Below are 21,402 nucleotides of genomic sequence, written 5' to 3'. Positions count from 1 at the left end.
ATAGGATACCAAAGAAGAGGATGATATTAAAGATAAGAATGCGAAAAGTCAAAACTATAAAATAATTAGAGAGAGAGAGAGAGAGAGAGAGAGAGAGAGAGAAAGGAGCTAGCTGCCATGAAGGCGACTGGCCCTCGGTAAGCATGGCGATGACATTATATTTGATGGGAGAGTATCTCAAGATGATGCATGGTTTGACTCGAACATGTTAAAACTTCATGTTACATTCGAAGGGATCGATCATAGCAAAAATGACTAATATGCTGCGTCGATACACGATTGGAAAACGAAAATGGGATGACTGGAGGCTGAGGATGATCTGTGGGGTTTCGCCAATGGGAATGCTTAGTTCCCAAGATGGAGAGACGTGGGTGGCCCTTCCGCCCATATAATAACGCAGCCCACTGCTTTCAAGAATTAGAATGAGAATCATCAGCAGAAATTGAAGTCACACGTGATGATCCTACGAGCCTTACACGTATTGCAGCATCAGCAATCGCAGCTCACGTCTCAAAGCAAAAGTTCTGAACTTTATCAGGGACTTTCTTGGGTTCTCTATAGCGCGACGAAAATCCGAAACCATCACACGACAGCATCATGGGGCAGGTATCCTTTTTAGAGCAACGGGTGGTTGGAAGTGGTTCTTAAAACCGAGTTTGTGCACAGAGACTGAACGTATGTTTCTGTCTCATCAACTTTTCCAGAGGAAGAAACATCAGAGGCAGTAGGATTCGCTGCACCAGAGAGTAGAGAGGATGTGCGGCGGAGACGATTGCAGACCGCTGGGCTTCCTGCTCGGCCTTCCCTTCGCCTTTCTCGCTCTCCTGGTCTCCATCGTTGGCATCATCGTCTGGATCGTCGGGTACGTTTCGTTTCTCTCTCTCTCTTTTACCAATTGTCTTGAGAGATTTCCTTACCAAAAAAAAAATTGTCTTGAGAGATTTTAGTTTCTGGGTGTTGATTTCTGCGTGGATTGAGTAAGATGAGAAAATGGGTGGGTGACACTGCAGATTGCTGTTGACTCTGATATGCCCCTGCTGCTTGTGCGTGACCCTGTTAGTGGAGTTCGCTCTGGAGCTGATCAAGGCACCCCTTCACGTCATGGAATGGTGCACTTCTCAGATACCCTGTTGATCATTACCCATCACAGTTTTGATGATCGTTTCAACTTTTCCAGAGCTGGCTGGTATTTCCCCTCTCTTCCTGTACGTGGATTTCATGGGCGTATCTCCCTGATGTAGAGCCGATTATCGGGTTTGAATGTAATGAACAAAAGGGAAATCTGATCTTCTACAATGTCCTGGAAAATTTGGCAAAGTAAATTCGTCTTTTACTTGCAGACGACGTGTATGATTATATCCCTTTTCTTGATGTACTCTTCTTCTGCGTACATCTGCCGTTTCCATTTCCACATGTTTAACGTCACAAGAAGAAAGCACGGTGGGTCACTCAGAAAATGAACTTTGAACTACACCAGAATCGTAGATTACACGGGAATTCACCAAAGACATACAACAAACATTCTCTGAACTGTACATCTACCAGTTCACTAGAACAGAAGCTAGCAGACTGTTTTATTTTACTTCGCTTGTTCTTACTTCCTCACCGTTTCACCGTGGCACACCTCTCAACCCTACGTTCCTCTTTTCATCCTAAATCGAAACAGCTATGAAACCTTCCCTGGCCAACCTCTATTTACTGCGGTCTTGGTTATGCTCTCCTTGCTTGCTAGGTTCCGTAGAGGAGGCCGAGAAGGCAAGGTTCGCCTCTTCGCCACCTGGCTCATCCCGGCCCACCACGTACTCCTTGGTTGTCTGCGCAATCTCCGCGATAGTCTCGCCAATTGCACCCAGTACACCGCCTCCGGGCTGCTGCTCCTCGGTCTTTCTGCGTTCTGTTTTGCCCTGAACAACCTGCTCGCCGGTTCCTATCTTTCCCTCCTCGGTCAATCCCTTGAAGATTTCCTGGGTACTCTCCTTCACCTTTCTAGCCCCTCCTTCCACCATTTCTTTGGCTTGTGTGACTACACCTTTGGGCTGTTCAGCCAGTGCACTGCCTCTGGGCTGCTGCTCCTCGGTCTTTCTGTGTCCTGTTTTGCCCTGAACAACCTGCTCGCCGGTCCCTGTCTTTCCCTCCTTGGTTGATCCCTCGAGGATTTCCTGGGTACTCTCCTTCGCCTTTCTAGCCCCTCCTTCCACCATTTCTTTGGCTTGTGTGACTACACCTTTGGCCTGTTCAGCACCTTCTGTTTCCTGCAGAGCGTTTCAATTTCCGATTGAATGAGGAAATGTAGCAATTATCTCATGCATGATATAATCCAAGACTCGAGGACATCCCACTATGACCAGAACCCCACAAATACCTTATAAGTTCCTAATATCATTGATCTTCGTTGTTATAGTTCGTGAGTGATGCGTAAAAGCCCATCATAATCACCATTCTCATTCAGTGTTCCAGTCTGTTGTTAAACTAAATTGAACATCATCAAGAACACAACAACTAGAATTTGCATGATGGTTCTACTAAACATCTGCTTGCTCGTGTAGTCCTTAGCTTGCTCTGTCTTTGGAACGGTGTAGTCCCTAGCAGTTTTTCCAGCACTGAGCACGGTTTCCTTTGCAGCCCCAAGACCCTGTTGACCCTTTTCCATGGCTGTGTCTTTGACGGCCGCACCCTTCTCTGCCACGTACTCGGTCGTGGCGTGAGCACCGTGAAGGAACGTGTCTTTTGTTTGAGCGGCCTTCTCAGATGCTTTACCGAATCCTTGGTTCGCGAATACTTTTGCTTGTTCTTTGGCTTGGTTATAGCGCTCCTCTGCAGCTCTTAGTATATCCATCGAATTCTGCTGGGCCAATGCTCTTAATCTCGAAACTTCTTCTAGAGTAGGTTGTGCTTCTTCTTCTTGGCCTTTTTTTTGGCCCTGCATCTCCTCGCCACCTTTTCTCTCCGTTGCTGGGGAAGTATTACCAAGTGAGTCAAAGTGACATCTATTCACATAGTGTTTGCTCGTAAAGGCCGATCCAAGCAGACAAGAAATCGGAACCAAAGAGAACTTAAGCCACCCAACTTACGAAATATGCAAAAGTTAAACTTCTATGACAAATGGAGAAGCGCTACTAATTTATGCTACCTACATTCTAAACAACCAGATATCCTTTTTCGTTCTACCTAGTTCTACATGGTTGTTATAGAAGCATGTGATGAGCGTGCTGATACGAGTTTGTCATGAAGTGATTCAGGGTGACAGTATATCATCGCTGCATCATTCCAAAATTTTGCATTCTTGTTGAACCTCCTTTGACAAAATCCAATGTAAAAGAACCAAAACAGTTGGGGGTTACTACCTTACCAAAAAAAAAAAACAGTTGGGGGTTACCTGCGGCACTTTCTCCTCTCATTTGGCCTCCTTTCTCTTCAACTTGAAGAGTCTCACTCTTTGTCCTCCTTCCACCTTCCTCGCGATGTGGACGACCACCTTCGCTCCTCTCTCTCCCCTCCTGACCTGCTCTTTCTCTCCCTTTCTCTCCCTCCTCACCCCTACTCACTCCTTTCGTGGGCGCTCCGCCAATCTCTGTCTTCTCCACCTTCTCCGCCAGTGACTCTCCTCTCGTCCCACGACCCCCTCTCTCACCACCCTCGTGACCCCCCTTTTGACCTCCCACGTCAATGGTCTTCACTTTCTCCGCCAAAGACTCCAGCTGCTTGCTGTCACCACTCCTCTCCTCCTTCTCCTCCTCCCTCATCCCTTCTCCATCTTGTCGGGCCATCGTCTCCGTCTGTCTCGCGGTCTCTCTCCCCTCTCGCTCCAGCGACCCGTCCCTCGGCCGGGCCTCGCCGTGCGGAGTCTCTTTCCCGCCGGCCGGGTCCGAGGCTCGAGCTTTGTCGGCGAGGGACTCGAAGTGGATCGTCATCTTCGGGACCTTGTCGGTCTCCACGTGGATCTCTCGCTCGGTCGTGGTGTTCTCTCTTCTGCGCGAGACTTGATCTGAAGCCATGTTAGCTCTCTCGAGTCTGTGTGTGTTGTGCGATTCTGAGACTTGTGGGTCGTGCGTTTGGACTTTCAAAAGCGATAACTGATGAAGGGATATGGAACGAGAACGACGGTGGCCTTGTGCAGATCACGCAGAAGAAGAAGAGGGGTGAGATCGATGGACGTGGTGTGCATGGCGGGATACACTTGTCGACTGGCACGGCGCCACGTGTTGAGAAGATGGGAGACATTGCGGGAATAGCGGACGGACTCAGCTCTCCACACGTGTCATCCGAGCTGGCGCCTCATTAAGCGCCGGGGGGAGCTTACCTGGCATTTCTGTCTGCCACGCGTGAATAGAAACAAAAGACAGAATAGGAGAGATTATCATATCAAGGTTGACCGGTGAGCCCGAGCCGAGAAAGGAAATTAGATTGATTTAAGCCCGAATTTTGCCCTTTGGGCTTGAGCGGGCCGGGCCGGGCCGGGCCCTTCCAGTCCATGATCAAGTGATTTTTCTGGTTTGTCTATCCGAGAAGACTATCTTGAAACGAGACCTTAATCGATTTACTATATCAGTATGCCACGTAATATGACTCTATACTTGCTCAAGACCGTAATAGACTTATTATAATTTTGGTGGCTGCAATCGATTCTTGTGTGTAGATGTCTTGGATCGAGATTTACATCTATCTCTACTACTGCATTTACAACTTCTCGGTCAAAGTTTGACCCGTCGGAGTATCGGCGTTCTCGAAAGGATCATAACAGCATTTATGTCAGAAGAAGAGTTATGAATCCGTCCTTCGTAAACTGAAGTTTGTAGATACATATGAAATAGTGCTATTGAAATGCTCTTACACTCACACTGATAGACACAAACATGACCATCTCTGGGTATATGATACCTTCATGATTCATTCAGTCAAACTTCATAACATCCTTGAGGAACACAAAGAAGACCAAGGACAGCCCGTAGCTAATGCCCACCAAGATCATCTGTCCTGAAATTTTGAAAGATCATTGCCAAAAGTCAATGCCAATCCATTGGCTTCAATTGAAATAACACTAAATCTACTTTTAAAAAAAAAGCCAACAGGTGGGCAAAAGAGTCTCACCAAGTTCAACAAATTTGGCAACTTCTTCATCCTTCGCTGTAAAGAGACCCTTTTGATTGGATGTGGCTTCAAGATGCAGAAACATGGAGAACACAACCAACCCACTCCCAAATTTCTCTCTCACAACTCTCTCCCTCATGTCCAGCGACCAGAAACCAGCAATCTTGTGCCTGTAGTCCTCCACCACGACCTTTATGAACAGGAACACCCCGAGCCAAAGTGCCAGCCTCCCAATGCTTGGGACCAGTTTGGATGTGAAGAAGACCAGGCTCGTCAGGTTCACAAGGCAAGCAAAGGAATACAGAGGCAACCAGAAGTACCAATCTGACAAATTTTGCAAGAAAATGGATATAGCCATCAATCGGTAAATATGTCTGTGGGACTGTAGTCAAAACCATCTGTTACAGTACCTGGATCATCTAGTTGAACAGATGCAGAGTAAGCAAAGAGAAACCCCATCAGCAGAGAGCAGATTCCAGATAGTTTCGTGGGTGTTGCCATCTTCTTCGGCTCCGGATCTGGAACTTGAAGATTTGGGTTGGTGTTGGATTTAGTAAATGAAGAGCTCCAGAACTGGCTTGGTTTGAACAACTGTTTCATTGTCAGTGTGCTTCAGATGAGAGTCGGGGCAGTAGAAGGAAGAAGTTATGCTCATCACGGCCTACGGAATAAACAAGTGAGCGTTGACCTTTTGAGAAAGTTGAAAGTGATATGGAGCATTAATTAAGGTCAAGTGTGGAAGAGAGGCTGTGTAAAATATGCATAATCTAATGCTATATGTCCAATTAGTCTTCTCACGAGAATTAAGCTTTTTATTGCCACTGTATTGGCGAGAGGAAGCTCGAGTATAGTTGACTTGGAGTGTTGACAACCAACAAGTTTTTCCCTTTGACATGATATAGTCAAAAAACATGGATTATTCGATATTTTTGGTATCAATTCAATGGGATTTACAGCTGTTTTTGTCAATATGTATTTAATTTGAATTATAGGAATAAGTTTTCACCATTTTTTTCCAATCATAAGGTGTGCTTTGATCAGAAGAAGGATCCATAGCAAGGAGAATACGTCCTTCAACAGAGTACCTTGAAGACATATAGTGTGAGCAAATCACTTTAGCACTGTTGAGAAAGTACAAAGATTATCTCTCTGTCCAAGAGAAAAGGCTCTTAATTGTTTGATAGGTTGATTCTCGCGATCCAAAGACTTCACAAAACAAGAAATCTGAGAACTTTTGAGAACCAACAGCTGCTCAAGATGCGACTCTGGATACTGAGGCGGACAATGATCAACAATCATTTACGAAACTATCTTGTTTTCCTCATAGAGCTTTAATATGAAGGTTCAAAAAAATGACATCTTATTTTTCGCCATTTACTGTGGCTCTGGAAGCAAAAGACATCCTCGCAACCACATATTTAACGAGGCACGGTTGCTGTCACAGTTCTGTGTCTCGAATCTGTTAGGACATCTGTTACATTCACGAACCCCGCTTCCCTTAGTGTTCCTTCCAAATCAGTCAGATAATACTCATCTAGGAAGGGTTCAGTACTCTTCAATAGTGTAAACAGCACAGGCGACAAATTCTGCAGCACATAGCAAAGGCAAGGGATTAAGTTGCTAATGTTAAATGGCCAAAGAAAAATATGTTTCGGCCAATGAACATGTTGCTAATGACAAGTAACTCATTTCAGAAGCTGCTTAGTTCCCGATTTCTGTTCACAAGGCCAATTCTCTCTGAGATTTGATGACTTAAAGCTCTGTTCTAATATTATAGTTTAAGCCAATCAAACCCACTATTAAATCACTGTGCAGTTTACCGTAGCATAGCAGTTAGGACACTGTTTTCAACTAAGCTAGAACTAGACTTCACGCGATCATTTTCCATTTTTCTTGCTTTTTTTTTCCAATGTCAATTTTGCAATGGAGGCTCCAGGAAATATACATCAGCGATTACAAAGAATGGATTATGACAATCGAACAAGAAAGCCATTTAGTACTAGGACTGGTAAGGTATAAAAGAAGTGAGCAGCAGCAGTTGAAAATGTTCTGATCAGTCAAATGTTGACTAATTAGAACATTAATAGTCTCATGTAAGGACTGAAGCCCATTAGTATGAGATGAATGCTATGACATATAAGTTGATATCCACCTTAATATTAGCAATCAGGTACTTGTTCATACGCAAGACCCTGCTAGCGAAACCTAGAATCTCCACTTGCCTCTACTATTTTTTCTGAGGAATTGATGTCCTTTCTATCACCAATTCTTGGTAATTTAGAATAACTCGTGGAAAGGACAAAAGAAAAAACTTGTGTAGATGAAAAAACATGACATCAACAAGGAAAGCAGGTAGTACTGATACTTGCAGTTGCAAAATTCCATTGGAAGAAGCCAAAACAATTTACAGAAATGTGAACCATACCTGAAGAACCTTGGAGGATGGCTGCATCAATGAGTAAAGGAGATCATATCAGTATTTCCATTATGGAGAAAGGAGTCAGCAATAACAAACTTTAGCGAGTGACATGAGATAATTACGCACTGCTTGATCCATTATGGCAATGGTGCCGCCAGGTCGAAGTAGCCGAAGCGATTCCTTTACTACATTGTTTATTGCTCTAGTAGGACATTCATGAAACTGTACGTGATTCTTTAGTTAGAAGCATGGAAGCAGATGCTAATAAATGTTGCACATAGAAGAATCGGAAAAAGAAACAATTATGTCAAACAAAATATACATTGAACTTCTCTTACAAGTTGCCAGCCCTGTCCCATGACAAAAACAATGAGACCAGATGCTTTCATTGAGCAATAATGACAATCATACATATCGGTTGTTCATTATATAGTTCCTTGAGAATTAAAATGTCAAGTATCCATTATTACATTGCAAAACATGCGGGTACTGTGACAGCACTTATCGGTCCTTCAGGTTTTGCTAGTTTTTTATAGATAAAATGGGCTTAAATAGAACCAAATCAATGTGCCAATAGCTAAAAGTTCAAAAAGCTATGAGATCTATTTGCCAACTGGATGAGATCCATACCATTAGAGAAATTGAAACGAGGTCAAATGATTTGGATGACAAGCCTGTATCTTCCCCATTAGCATGTATCCACTGAATTGGTACTGTTCTTTGGGACCTCTTTCTCTCATTAAACTGAGCCACAGAGAGAAAATACGGCGACAGATCTAGCCCCTACAAAGCAAATGCATTCAGACAAAGATTAATTGTTATGCTTATCTTATGCCAAATGCAATCCACGGGGAAAGAGATGAATCTGATTGGAGTACATGGTTATATACGTACGGTGACTTTTGCCGAAGGGAATGTGTCGGCAAGATAACCAGTGCTAATACCTACTGAGCATCCGACATCCAGAATGTCTCGAACCATGGAACCACCAGAGTGCTGTCTATGGTGCTTTTCAATTGCCTCAAGCCAATTTCCACGCACTACTTGAGTTGCCTCATCCGCTGATCTAGCATCAGGTACTGCTCGTATAGACATCGACTTTGTGGCAGGCTCTGCTTCTGCTGCAGCCTGCAAGCTTTTTGTGCAGCAACAATTTACGACTGCTTTGATTTGTATTAATTGCTTTACTAGGGTATGTTATCCTCATTATCATGTTTTGATAATTTCATAATAGAAAACATGTAAAACACCATTTGTGCAAAGTAGCGACTTCTACTTTCCGTAATAAATGGTAAAGCATTTTCAACAGCGCAAAAGATTATTCTGAAAGAGGCAGTTAAGTTTGTTCTCAAAATGATTGCTAAAGAAGATAAAAGTTATAAAGACCAAATACTCACCGTCCATGAAAGGTTACCCTCATCATAAGCATGGAAAGGACTCAGATAATCTGTTTAAAGAACAGTCATTTTGTCATTTATTAGTCAATTAAACTGCAGTGAAAGCTTTGCCCACGTGAGGCTTTTCCCTCTTTTTGGTGCAATATGCTTAACAAGAGAGTGCATACGTGTGCTAAGGGGTGAGCCAGTATCTAGGAAAAGCATGTGGAGAAGAAAATTCAGAATAATGAGTAAAAGGAATCACGAGATGTACAATCTGGGTACTCAAGTGAAGGGTTTTGAATGCTGTCTAGCTCCTTATAAACATCTGATTCCAGAATCTGTCTCGTCATGTCTCGCCATGGGACGTCATTCTTCTCAGCTGTGCTGTACATTTGCATGCGAAAGAACCGGATTAGCATCTCCCGCTTTTTTCAGAGTCACAAGATCAAGAATTTCTTTGACAGATTCTGAAAAGTAAAATAATAAAGCTTCTTTCTTTGTGTTCATCTTTTCTGCATTCTCAAAAATCCCGACCCCAGAAGAAAACCAGGTCATTACCCATTCGCGTTTAGCCCTGGCCTTGAGTCTAGAGCTTCATGGTGATCCAACAAAACAATATTTCAAACTGCAGCAATCAACCAATACTCATCCCAATCCACCTTTTTTCACCGAAAAAGAAAAATTGTTACAGATTATCATCCTCTTTTTTTCCCAGCTCCTAGCTAGCTAACATCGCACTTCTACCAGTTGCAGGTGAACCTTCCATACCATGAAGCAGGACTTCATAACGCATCCCATATTCAACTCCAACAAAACCAAACTCGTCTGAAAATACTGAAAAAATCATGCCCCATTATTCTCAATCTATCTAATATATCAAACTACGCGAGCACAGCGAAAGCAGCGCACAATGGCAGTGTAATTGGTAATGCAATTGAAGCCTAGTCAGGTTTCATTGAGTAATAAAGTTGGACACATGGAATGAGAAGAAAGACCACCTGATGAGGACTTGCCGAGCGCCGAGCTTGAGAAGAGAATAGATAGGCTTGAATGAGATGACGGCTCCGACCAGGCGAGAGAGCGGTGTCTCCCCCGCCCATTTGGGCCTCTCCAGCTGTCCCTTCTCGTACGCCACTCCCGCGGCGGACGACGACGAGGACGCTGCCGCTCTGATCACCAATATTCTCGCTCTCTTGCTGTTGCTCCTAGTTCTTGCATCGTGCCCACTTGCTGGCGAACCGAGATAGAGCTTCTGGGTGTTCGCATACAAAGCCATTGGAGTACTCACAGAGAGAGAGAGAGAGAGAGAGAGGTTGGCGATGCAGACCGGAGGAGGAGGAGGATGAGCCAGAAGCAGGATGGTGTCCACTGTCTACTGCCTTGTCTGCGTGGCGCGAAATCTAGTGGAGCAATAGTGTGTTGACACGTGGATGAGAGGGGATTCTTGATGATTTACCATATGCGGTATCTTTCTGCTTTTAGTAATGTTCTTTTTTTGTCAGACTGCTTTTAGTAATTTTTTTTTTGGTCGAAGCTTTTAGTAATTTGATCAGCCAAAAAACACCCAAAGAAGAATGGATTTGAACTTTCATGTCCCAAAAATTTCTCCTTTTTTTTGGGTTAACTTCACTTTTTCCATAACCAAACTATCCTAATTCTGGTTTTTTTGGGGGGTCTTTATCCTAATTCTGGTTGACTGTGCAACTAAAATTATCTTCTTTTTGTTCACAGCAGGATATGCTTTTGATTCCTCAAAGAATTCGAAGTTTGACAAGCAATTCATGCTCGATTTTGCCGCCGCACGAACAAAAACACCAGTCACTGATGCCGATGGAAGTTAAAGGAGAACTGACCGAAATGAACGGAATTTGAGAATAATAAAGTAAGACAGAACACACTGTGCACGCAAGCTGATAAAAGTTACTCTTTAACAGATCAGCCATTCGGAGCAAGCATAACAGGAGCATTACAACTTGACTCCTATAGCATCCGACAAAGTTCACATTGGAAGATGCTAGGAAGTCTTATTGTCCGGAATCATGTCGAAGTCGGCAAAGGGACTCACTGAGACATTCAGTCTGATGGAGATCGTCTAGCGGGCTGCAATCTTTAAATGTGCTGTTGAGTCTCGACACCAACTTGGCTCCTCAGTTTTTCCCCTAGCGATCTGTCTGATTTCTTATGCCCCAGTGCTGATACTGTATTAACCGAGTCTTGGCAGACTTCGTTTGCCGATGTCCCAAGTCTTGGCAAACTAAATTTGTAACTTGAGGTGAACACCTGCAGAACGAAAATGCATAGACCGTCCAGACGTCATGGCAGATGGGACCTAATTCCTGCTGATCATCACCAGTTTGCTGACTCGACATCAGAACACTTGACCACTTGAGTCCAGATGAAATTCGACACCGCATCGGTGAAGTGATGTTTATCCCACTGATCATCACTTCACAACTGCTCTAGATTCCTGGCATGTTTTTGCTGGAATAGCAGCCATAGCTTGATGAGTGTCTATTATTAGAGAACTACCTACCTTGATGAGTGTCCATTAGCATGTCTTACATTAACCATTCAGGATAAGTTTCCGTACAACAGACCCCATACTCAAGTATACTTTCCTTAAATTATTTCATAGTACCAATGATGATCCAGTCAGTCATAGCTTCAGGCACAAAATATCTTTACAAGCTCACCTCACTAAAGAAGGAAGAAAAGAACACATGGAACTTCATCAGTACTTATGAAGATGTTCCATTTACTATAGAAGTCGACTCTCTCGGAAGTTAAATTTCTCTAGCTTCTTTAAGATCGTTCACAACTGTATAATTAAGCCCTTCGCCTCTTGTTCGACACCGAGGGCCTCGGAGACTCCTCTGAAGTCGAGAACTGATTGACTATTGAACAAAGGGCCAAGTGCAGAGAGTTTGATAGAAACTGACACAATGTCTCATCTCCTTCATGGCATCTTGTCAGTACCATAATACTTTTCATCCTTCCTTCAAAGGTGGCAACCTCTGCACTCAACACAATCAATCCAAGATTGACAAGCGCTTGCCTTAGATTGGAGAGAAGACCGGGTCTGTAGTCGCAACAAATTGATGCCTTCATCGTTTCCAATTCTAAATCCAATACTTCACCCTGTTCTTGCTCCACCTTTATTTCATCAGCATATGTTGGTATCACATACTGCTGCATGGCTTCATCAGCATTTCTTTTCAGCTTTCTTAAGTGGTTGATGACCTCGGCAAGCAATGCTGCTTTGTCCATCTGTGACATCCAAATTTGCAATTTAGCTAACATTTCATAAATCTTAAGTTACAGCAACATTGGCATTACAAAGTGACCCTGATTGCAAAAAAGACCAGAGATTCACCATGAATTCGAGTTTTGAAGCAGAAAAAACCCAGTTCTCTCGCCAGCCTTTAGAGCAAAAATCTACGCATAATGGATCTTAGAGGAATACAACTATTGAAGAGCAGACTCTTTCTATTTTGCGCTGGCATTTAGAATCCTTTTGAAATGACTTCTTTCAGTAGTACTTTATGGATAACAATATCGCTCTCCACAAAATTAATGACTTCGAAATGAGGCCGTTTGTCCATTTTTGGGAGAATCTCAGTATGTCGAAGACGGATAATTAGAGCACTGCCCAAGCCATTTCTCAACAATCAACATATCAGGTCCGATTAACATGAACCGAAAGGACTCCTTTTGGACTGCTTCTCATCATAAATATCGTAAACATTCAATAGACAATATTTTTTTCGAATGGCACTCCCCAGGTGGTTGGACTCATCATACCAAATAAGAAACATGACAGCCCAAGTTACACGAACTCCCTTCAAAACTTTTGTTAAAAAATCCTGAGACTACTTCAGACAGTAGCAATAATCTTATAAGCACCGACATGTTCCTCTAAAATCATGCCCTTTCGTTTGACAAGCTCCCAACTCGCCCTTAAGAATTCAAACAGTCGACATCATTGTACCAGCTAAAACTGGAAACGACTCAAACCAACAACCACAGAAAGCGCATCAATCTCTACCTTCTTTGCCTCGGGAACTAGCCCCCGAAGAGTGTCGAGATGCGCGTTGATCCTCGCTCTCCGCTTTCTCTCCGCCTCACTGTGATTCTTCAAGGCATCAACATTCCTCTCAGCAGGCGCCATTTTCCTCTTGGCGCTCACGCAGGCCTCGACGAGCTCTCCTCTCTCACTGTCCAGCACCAACGACGACCCATTTCTCTGCAGTGTCCTGCACCCCGGTTTAACCCGAGAATCATCGCTTAAGACCTCGAAATCCGATTCGTTCATTCTCGAGCTTGAACCCGCTAGAGCAGGATCTCACAGAGAGAAGCCTCACCACCACTGGGAACCAGCAATGGCTCTGATAAATCCTGAACAGGGATCAAGACGAAAAACGTAAAAATCGAGACTTTCTAGCTCGACTCACTCCAATCGATTCTGGGCAGAGAGCAAAAAGGAAAATTGGTTGCTCAACCAGGAAGAAACGCAGACATAGTTGCACGAAGTCTTCTGGGTCTGAAGTCTGGACTGCTGTTCATCAGGCCACGTGAAGGATCGAGGCTTGTCTGTGGAGAGTTCTTCGCTCACTCCAGCACTGCAAATCACGGACAACGTGGTCCACGGGGACGCAGGCAAAGACACTCGGATTCCGAATGGAACCAAACCAGACCAAACCTCTGTCTTGTCGGCTGTTCTTTTGCTTTGTTTGCTTTTGCCTGTTGCCATTTTCTTACCATTCTTTTCCCATTTTCCATCTGTCCGTTCGTCGTTCTGCGTTCCATTTGAACTTTGTCGGGCAATCTTTTCCTTTTCCCACCTCTCTGCGAACAAATTCTCCTTCTGCGCCGGTCAAATGATCTCCACTTTTTCAACCTTTTGGTTGGGACATTTCAGTGTTACTTCTGCATTTCTTGGATAGGAGGAGCTTGATGCGGGTCGGATACTCGCCAAGACTGTGATCTTTGTAAGATGATCTGTTTTCTTTTACACGGTATTCTTGGTTCCCGATTTGGATTGCTACTTCTTTAGAGTTTGTTAGGATTTGAAGTTTAGATATTGATTTTATTTGCATTGTAAAGACAGCTTTTGACATTGAATTTGAAAAATACTAAGTCTCTATGCTTAGTGTGTTGCGTCTCCCTTCCTGCATGTTTGCAAGTTTTACTCGTGTTGCAAATTGCGATTCGCGTTATCCTTGTTCTAACTGCGTCACGTGGTATCAGAGCGAGTTAATTGGAGGATTAGGCAGCTTGACGCAAAGTGGCTATGGATGCAGCCATCTCGACGGCGAACATCGGGAGGTATAGGCTCTTTGACGACGTAATTTTAGATTATCTCGATAAGTTATAAAAAAAAACGACCAAATGTGACAACAATATTTGGTCAGAAGGCCAAATGTAATGACTACTCGGTTGGAAGCCCAAGGCTCGAAGAGAAAACCGATAGAGATAACAAAGGAGTGGTGCCACGGGGGAATTACGCGCATGGAAATCGGTTTGATATTGAAGATGGCATGCCATTTGCCGTTTAGCATAATCGAGTTTGCAATTTCCGACGTGACTTTCTTTGCAGAAACGTGTTGAGTCAAAAGACTATATCGGGTAAACTGAAGACGTGATAACCTAATTACAAAAGTAACATGAACTATAGGATTACATGCCATTACATCCTCAAAAGTATAAACTTCCTAAAAGACCTCCCTCTCTCCTACTAATTCCAATGTGCGCAAACCCCCTCTTCTCAATCGAGCCTTCATTTATTTCTTTCCAAGGTCCGAAAGCGACCGTTCACACAAAAAAAAAGTCGAGTGAAATTGGATCTAGCGCGATATAATATGAATTTTCATTCAATGAAGTAGCTTTTAAAGCACCAAATGATACACTCGTTCCAATATCATTTTCCCCGAAGAAAATTCGCCATCATTATTGCGATTTGACAACTGTGATTTAGGAATTTATGAGGTCTATAATCGTTGAGTTTTGTCTTGTAAAAAAGAGAAAATCGAGTGTTTTCCTCGCCCAGGTCGCCCACGCCTCTTGTGCGCCCACCTTCTCTGAAGCTTATCTTATCCTCATCGATGACAGAAAAAACAAATATGTCCGCTCGTGGACCAAGATCAACATTAATGGAACCAGTCCGCCCCATTAGCAACGACGTCGACGTGTGCTTTAAATAAAGCTTGATTAAACAGTTCATATAACAGTCGTGAATTTAAATACGCATCTCTATTTATTTCATGAAAAAACGAATAATTCTATAACATAATAATTTATATCGCTTAGAATAATCAATCGACGAAAAATATTTTTATTGATATTTATTCATTTTTATAAGAGATACAAATGATTATTTTTAAAAAAATATTTTCAAATTATTTATTTCAATGCTTTCTTTGGACATGGTCCCGTTTTAATTGGTTGAGCTGTTAAAAAAGCAAGAGGCTCCTTATGCGTCGCATTCAATGACAAAGTGCTCTTCTAGCCTTTTCTTTTACCTTTTATTATTTATTTATTTATTTATTTTTACTTTGTAAATTGGATCTAACTAATAAACATCCGTAGAAGTTTATTAAATATTATTCACAAGAATCATTTCAAATTTCAAAGTATCGATTGCACAATTCACAAGGATACTTGTAATATTTACTTAATTAGTTAATTAATTGATATTTCCGTAATTTGTCTAATATTGAATTGTGTTAATTTGGAAAAGAGTTTCTCCACGTACATCCGATGGAGCAATGTCTTGTCTTGGACAACTAAAAATCTAACCATACATCACATACCTAGCTGATGCGTCACCTTTAGTGTCGCCAAAATAATATTAATCAAACAGAAAATACTAACAGATAATTCGATAATTATATTGTTGTTGATTGGTGAATGTATTCACAACATAATACATTTGATCTGCTTGAAAAATATATTATCGATTAAAAATGATTACGACATCAAAATGAGTATTGTACCAGGCATACGACATTTTTGTCTTTTCGATCTCACGGTGAGAGACCTACAAGATGCGATATCTCAGCCGTAGAATCACACTGCCGAGACTATCAAGGTAATCCCACTTGATAACTATGATTTCGTTATTGGCTTGGGTTTCCTCGATAGAGTAGATGCTCTCGTTGTCCCAATTGCCAATTGCATTTGTATACTCGACACACATGGCCAATGTGTGGTCCCGATAAATCGTGAATCGGGAAATGCTATCGGCAATGCAAGTTTCTAAAGGAGAAAAGAAATGGGAGATGAGCTTTGTGACCACTTTAAAGGCCGAGGACCCGAAGGCAACGTAAATGAAGTTTTGATGAAGGTGGCCTGAGTCCTCAACTTGTTCAAGGACGTGATGCCTCCTGAGCCGCCGAAGAAGCTACCACCTTGAAAGGAGGTGAATCATTGGATCGAGCTAGTGCCTGATGCTTGATCACCTGTCATGGCACCCTACCGTATGGAACTACCAAAGTTGGAAGAATTGCAGAGACAACTCGAGGAGTTGCTTGATGCCGGCTACATATGACCATCGAAGGCTCCGTTTGGCACCCTGGTTCTGTTACAAAAGAAACGGATTGCTTCGTATGTGCATTGATTACCTGGAGCTGAATAAGTAGAACATCAAGAACAAGTACCCGATCCCGCTCATCGCCGGTTTGTTCGACCAACTTTGTGACATTCTAAATTTCGACCCACTTGGTATTTATGAAATGCGTAATTTCAATAACGCACTTGTAGTAAATCTCGCCCAGACTTGATCACTCTTGGGACACTAACCAATAGGGAAAGGCTAATTAGGGATCTAGATTCGCGCGACCATAGAACCTGACCATGGACTGACTTTCGACCATAAGGATTGTCAATGTGATATTTTGGGCTAATATAGACCGATCTAAGGATAGTCATGGATCTATTTTCGAATGTCGTATAATTGGATCGCGGGTGATTCCGCCTTGCTAGAATACGAAATTTGCAAACGATCTCAAACCTATTCCAAACGATCGCGTTCTTTAGAACTAATGATTGATCATCGCAATTACATGACAATCGAGGTCACAATGGCTCAAGTGAATTTAAATGTGGCTTGATTTAATATCGACCACGGGTCGAATATACGAATTTTCCCAAAAGCCGCCCGTTAGTTTGAGATAAGCTCAAGTCGCGTTTATTTGAGTTTGGTCATTAAATGAAGATTGAGTTTGGGTGTCGAAAATCTTGAAAGTCATGACAGAGTAATTGGACGACGTTGTTATTATCGTGGTTAGTCTCGGATTTGTTCGGATTCGTCAGAAAACTGAAATTTTGACAGGAGGTGGAAAATGACCGTTTTGCCCCTAGGACTTTGTTAAGGCTAAGTATAAAAGTGGAATGGCATTTTGGTCATTTCACCCCACTTTAGAGATATAAATTTTTGGACGATTTTACCCCTGTACTTTTTGTGAAATTCCAATTTTACCCTTTGATATTTTTGGAAAGAATTGATCTTGGCCGTCGATTTTTGGATAAGATTGAATCGTGGCCGTCGGATGAAAAGTAGAGAGGAGGGCAAGATGGTAATTTCCTTGGGTGGGTAGACACCAATTATTGGTGCCTTAGGCTCCGTTCGTTTGGCGGAAAATATTCTCCTTTCGGAAAATATTTTCCCGGAACATAATTTTCCGGTGTTCGGCGATCAATATGAAAAAGTTTCGGAAAATATTTTTCACCGGCGGCCGACGGCCGGCGACCGGTGGTGGCGGCCGGCGACTGGCCGGGCGGCGGCCAACGTCCGGCGACCGGCGGCTAACGCCCGGAGGCGGCGGCGGCGGCCGGCGGCGGCCAACGCCCGGCGACCGGCGGCCAACGTCCGGAGGCGGCGGCGGCGACGGCGACCGGTGGCGGCTAACGTTCGGCGTCCGACGGCGGCGGGCGATCGGCGGCGGCGGTGGCCGGCGATCGGCGGCGGCGGTCGGCGACCGGCGGCCGGCGACCTTAGTGAAGAAGAAGAAGAAGAAGCTCCGGAAAATGATTTCCGCTTTTAAAGAAGCGGAAATCATTTTCCATAGACTTAGGCTATTTTGTGAGGGGGGGAAGGAAAATATTTTCCCACGGAAAACGTTTTCCGCCCCCCGAACACCAGAAAACCCGGAAAATATTTTCCGGAAGAATATTTTTTGCCAAACGAGCGGAGCCTTAGTATTTATTTTCTTTTCTCTCTCTCTCTCCCCTTCACTCTCACGTATCTCTCTCCCTCTCCCCTCTCTCGGTCGAATTCCTTTTTCCCCCCTCCCTCACGTGAAGTGGCCAGCCGGCCACGCCCTTAGCCGCCGCCGCACGTCCGTCCGCCGCCATTCGGTCGAGCCGCCGTTCGCCCCTCCGCCATGCCACACCACCGCCACTGTGACATTCCGAATTTCGGCCCATTTTTGGGATTTATAAAACGTGTAATTCGTCAGTGTGCTTATAGTAAAATCTCGCCCGGAAACTGATCACTCTCGGTTATTGTTTTTAAAATTGAGATTTCGCTAGAATCGCACTCGATCGAATTTGGCCGTTATTTAGAGTCCAAACTTTGGTGTCGAATTTCTCAGAGTTTCGGGACAAATTTAATTGAACGGTGCCGATATTATTGTGGCCAGCCTCGATATTACCTGGGTTATGCGAAAAGTGAAATTTTGACCGGGTGCGAATTTGAACTAGTAGACTTCTCTCGTAGTGTGTTTTATTTGATTTCTTTCGGCCCTTTTTCCTATATTGTTAATTAAGAATTTTTGTGAGCCATTAGATCGTTTTTGGATTTGAATCGTGACCGTCGAATCGCACTTGAGTGCGATATTTGACCTTTTCCTCTCTCTCTCTTCCTCCTTTTTCCGCTGACCACCCCCACGCCTGCTGACCAGCCCCACCAACTCTCTCTCTCTCCTCTTCTTCTTTTTCTTTTTCTTCTCTTCTTTTCTTTTCTTCTCTTCTTCTTCTTCTTCGCTGGTTCCGCTTCTGGTTCGTGCTTCTGCTCCTTCGGCCTCCTCTGCTGCTCACCGACCAGATCGCCCTCCCTCGCCAGAACTAGCCACCCGCCGCGCACCGCCTCTCGCCGGCAGAGCCACTGCCGAGCACCGCTCCTCCCCTCCCCTGTCCGCGCGCGTAGCAGGCTCGCCGCCGCGCCTGTCATGGCTCGGCGTTGGCCAGCCACCCAGCCGGCCCGTCTTGCTCGCCCTGCCGCTACTCGTCACCCCCGTCCTAGTCGCCGGGACGCCACCTCCAGCCATCATCCCCAACGTGAATCAGCCCCGAACCCCCACCGGACCAGCCACTAGCAGCCGCTCCTCCGTCGCGCCGTTCACCGCTGTCACGCTCGCCGGACGTCCGCCGCCTTCCAAGCCGCCCAGCTGCCGCCACCAGCCGCCATTTCCGCCGGGAACAGCCCCCGAGCAGCCCACAGCAGCTGCCTCCCCTCGCCGCGCCTGTTCGCTGCTTGCCGGAGCAATCAGAGGACACCGCGGACCGCCCTCGTCGCCGCCGTCGTCCTCGCGTCTTCGCCGACGTTAACCGAGTAAGTTAACCCCTAATCCCTCGTTTAGGGTGTTAAACTTGCTTAGGATAGTTTAGATTAACTTAAAATTAAGTTTATGGTTAATTAAGTGGGATTAGGCGATAGGCTATGGGGGATTGATTGATTAGTTATCGGTAATTGTTCGATAAGCTATTGTTGGGTTTGCGATAAGCTATCGCGTATTTGTTGATAAGTTATCAATTATTTTATTATTATTGATTATTTTATTAAATATATTAATTTTCGAAATTAAATATTAATACTTTATTATTAAAAAAATATATATTAAAATAATACAAAAAAATAATTTATTTCCGAAAATTAATTATGAATATTTAAATGATTTTTTTATAGCAAATTGTGATTTTTATGCTTGGATTATGATGCTTACGCTAAGAATTGTCGTGTTAATTAATTAGTACGGCTAAATGATTTTAATAACTATTTTCATGAAAGGATTTCGAGTTTTCGAAAATGAATATTTGTCATCGCTTTGTCTACAAAATGAATTTGATGTCTTGAGAAAGAAAGCATGTTTGAAATGAGATTTACAAATTGATTGACTGTTTGCATGTGTGACCACTTGATTCGTTATGCGGCATTGTGTGAACACTATTCATGGACGCATGGGCTAATTGAAAAGATAATAATTGGCCGGAATGCTTGTGTGCGCGTGTGGTCACATGTCGGAGCCGTCTTGCTGTAGATTGCTTGACGTTGCCTGATTTATCGGGGTCTTGCTGTAGATCGCTTGACAATACTCGATTTATCGGATGCTTGGAGATTATCTGGATTGCCGATACTCCGGATGCCTTGTCGCGGCCCGAGGTCGGACTCGATGCTCCTTACGAGATACCATCTTACTGTAGATCGTTTGATGTTGCCGTATTGGGATGCCGTCTTACTGTAGATCGTTTGACGTAGCCGTGCCCGACGGGGCGGGACGGAGCCCGGTTATGCCGGGAAGACTGCCATCTTGCTGCAGATCGCTTGATGTGTAGTGGCCCCGAGGGGGCGTAATAACTGGAATACGTGTGATGCCTAGTGCCTGATTATGTGATAGAAACTGCTAGGCATGATATGAGACGTGCCCAAGTGGATTCTGTTTTATAATCGAGACACGCGCGCCTGTGATGCATTGATGCATGGAAAATCTATTTAAATGCTTCGAGTATGTGACATGTTCATTTCATCAACGAGTGTACTAAGGCAAGGTAAGGATGCCTGTGGTTGTTTAATAATGTTGCTGTTGATGCTGTATTGCCTGGTTAGGGACCCCCGAGGCGAGTTGGCCTCCTAAGCGGGGCTTAGGCCGTTAACTTATTGAGATTTTATCTCATTGTTAAACCTTTTTCAGGACCGTAGCATGTCGATGCTCCCTACGCGGTTTGGAGTACCGTAGTTTTTGGTTGGTCCTTGAGGGTTAGGCCTGGAAGCTGATCTTTTGGATGGAGTAGATTAACCCTAACCTTTGTCTTTTTGCTGGCTTTTTGTGAAAGCGCCCGAAGTGGGCTTGTAAGTATGTTCCCAGGGGTTAGTCAAGTGAATATTAAAAATGGCTTTTGTTATGTCTGGTTTTCCTTTGCTATCTCTGATTTGATTATTGTCTGGGGTTTGTTGTGTTGGTTATCGTTTCCGCTGGCGTAATTCAAAGATAAAAAGAAAATGGTCGGCGACGAGTCTTGGGTCGTCGCATCATAACGACCATAGCGAGATGTTTCGTGTTCGTAGGGTTCGAGGCGTGACAGCCACCACCGTCCCTCTCTCTCTCTTGTATTTCCCTTCACCGAAACACCATCACCAGCCTTCATTTCTGTTCAGTCTAGCCGAGGAAGACCAGCAGCTCGTCGCCGTCCGCCGTCGTCCGCCCGTGGCCGTCGTGAGCCGTCAGTGGTCCTCGCCGCTCGACGCCGGCGCTGCTGCTGTTTCTCCGCTATTCAGCCACCTTTGAGTACTTGAGCTCGCGT

General features: G+C 44.1%; 5 protein-coding genes across 6 annotated transcripts; 1 reads left to right on the top strand and 4 right to left on the bottom strand.

Moving 5' to 3' along the window:
- Positions 1-288: 288 nt before the first annotated feature.
- LOC115685575 (signaling peptide TAXIMIN 1) lies at positions 289-1,339 on the top strand. Of its 2 annotated transcripts, XM_030610649.2 has the most exons (3): positions 289-606; positions 705-862; positions 1,011-1,339. In XM_030610649.2, the coding sequence occupies exons 2-3, from the start codon at positions 756-758 to the stop codon at positions 1,132-1,134; spliced, it is 231 nt and encodes a 76-aa protein (XP_030466509.1). In that variant the 5' UTR covers positions 289-606; positions 705-755; the 3' UTR covers positions 1,135-1,339. The 2 variants fall into 2 exon arrangements, with proteins under 2 accessions (XP_030466509.1, XP_030466508.1); XM_030610648.2 differs by lacking the exon at positions 289-606 and having other exon boundaries at positions 616-862.
- Positions 1,340-1,459: 120 nt separating this feature from the next.
- LOC115685557 (seed biotin-containing protein SBP65-like) lies at positions 1,460-4,229 on the bottom strand. Its single transcript, XM_030610631.2, has 3 exons — positions 3,377-4,229; positions 2,501-2,952; positions 1,460-2,252 (listed from the first exon to the last, which is right to left on the bottom strand). Exons 1-3 carry the CDS (start codon positions 3,993-3,995, stop codon positions 1,692-1,694), a joined length of 1,632 nt encoding a protein of 543 aa, XP_030466491.1. The 5' UTR covers positions 3,996-4,229; the 3' UTR covers positions 1,460-1,691.
- Positions 4,230-4,579: 350 nt separating this feature from the next.
- On the bottom strand, positions 4,580-5,901 carry LOC115685588 (uncharacterized). Its single transcript, XM_030610667.2, has 3 exons — positions 5,499-5,901; positions 5,089-5,412; positions 4,580-4,974 (listed from the first exon to the last, which is right to left on the bottom strand). Exons 1-3 carry the CDS (start codon positions 5,686-5,688, stop codon positions 4,892-4,894), a joined length of 597 nt encoding a protein of 198 aa, XP_030466527.1. The 5' UTR covers positions 5,689-5,901; the 3' UTR covers positions 4,580-4,891.
- A 419-nt stretch (positions 5,902-6,320) lies between these two features.
- LOC115685515 (uncharacterized) lies at positions 6,321-10,227 on the bottom strand. The gene is made up of 8 exons (XM_030610592.2): positions 9,885-10,227; positions 9,158-9,270; positions 8,905-8,954; positions 8,402-8,635; positions 8,138-8,290; positions 7,634-7,729; positions 7,514-7,534; positions 6,321-6,674 (listed from the first exon to the last, which is right to left on the bottom strand). The coding sequence occupies exons 1-8, from the start codon at positions 10,160-10,162 to the stop codon at positions 6,507-6,509; spliced, it is 1,113 nt and encodes a 370-aa protein (XP_030466452.1). The 5' UTR covers positions 10,163-10,227; the 3' UTR covers positions 6,321-6,506.
- A 570-nt stretch (positions 10,228-10,797) lies between these two features.
- On the bottom strand, positions 10,798-13,899 carry LOC115685518 (transcription factor AIG1-like). Its single transcript, XM_056315336.1, has 2 exons — positions 12,932-13,899; positions 10,798-12,153 (listed from the first exon to the last, which is right to left on the bottom strand). The coding sequence occupies exons 1-2, from the start codon at positions 13,196-13,198 to the stop codon at positions 11,713-11,715; spliced, it is 708 nt and encodes a 235-aa protein (XP_056171311.1). The 5' UTR covers positions 13,199-13,899; the 3' UTR covers positions 10,798-11,712.
- Positions 13,900-21,402: the final 7,503 nt, after the last annotated feature.

This window comes from Syzygium oleosum, unplaced genomic scaffold (assembly GCF_021117445.2).
Source record: "Syzygium oleosum isolate NSW1041296 unplaced genomic scaffold, Sole_v2.1 Sole_v2.10, whole genome shotgun sequence".
In the NCBI taxonomy this organism is placed as follows: Eukaryota; Viridiplantae; Streptophyta; class Magnoliopsida; order Myrtales; family Myrtaceae; genus Syzygium; species Syzygium oleosum.
Note: the sequence above shows the minus strand (reverse complement) of the source record. Positions and strands in the feature narration are given on the sequence as shown.

Bases quoted from the DNA above. Each gene is read 5' to 3' on its own strand.
- LOC115685575 (XM_030610649.2), top strand. From the start codon at position 756: ATGTGCGGCGGAGACGATTGCAGACCGCTGGGCTTCCTGCTCGGCCTT. The intron at 863-1,010 runs GTACGTTTCGTT...GTGACACTGCAG, and splicing joins ATCATCGTCTGGATCGTCGG to ATTGCTGTTGACTCTGATAT.
- LOC115685557 (XM_030610631.2), bottom strand. From the start codon at position 3,995: ATGGCTTCAGATCAAGTCTCGCGCAGAAGAGAGAACACCACGACCGAG. The intron at 2,953-3,376 runs GTAACCCCCAAC...ATACTTCCCCAG, and splicing joins GAGAGGAGAAAGTGCCGCAG to CAACGGAGAGAAAAGGTGGC. The intron at 2,253-2,500 runs GTTGTTGTGTTC...AACGCTCTGCAG, and splicing joins GAACCATCATGCAAATTCTA to GAAACAGAAGGTGCTGAACA.
- LOC115685588 (XM_030610667.2), bottom strand. From the start codon at position 5,688: ATGAAACAGTTGTTCAAACCAAGCCAGTTCTGGAGCTCTTCATTTACT. The intron at 5,413-5,498 runs GTACTGTAACAG...AAAATTTGTCAG, and splicing joins TGTTCAACTAGATGATCCAG to ATTGGTACTTCTGGTTGCCT. The intron at 4,975-5,088 runs GTGAGACTCTTT...TCAAAATTTCAG, and splicing joins TGCCAAATTTGTTGAACTTG to GACAGATGATCTTGGTGGGC.
- LOC115685515 (XM_030610592.2), bottom strand. From the start codon at position 10,162: ATGGCTTTGTATGCGAACACCCAGAAGCTCTATCTCGGTTCGCCAGCA. The intron at 7,730-8,137 runs GTATGGATCTCA...AATCACGTACAG, and splicing joins TCGTTTCAATTTCTCTAATG to TTTCATGAATGTCCTACTAG. The intron at 6,675-7,513 runs GTATGGTTCACA...TATGTGCTGCAG, and splicing joins CATCCTCCAAGGTTCTTCAG to AATTTGTCGCCTGTGCTGTT.
- LOC115685518 (XM_056315336.1), bottom strand. From the start codon at position 13,198: ATGAACGAATCGGATTTCGAGGTCTTAAGCGATGATTCTCGGGTTAAA. The intron at 12,154-12,931 runs GTAGAGATTGAT...TGGATGTCACAG, and splicing joins TAGTTCCCGAGGCAAAGAAG to ATGGACAAAGCAGCATTGCT.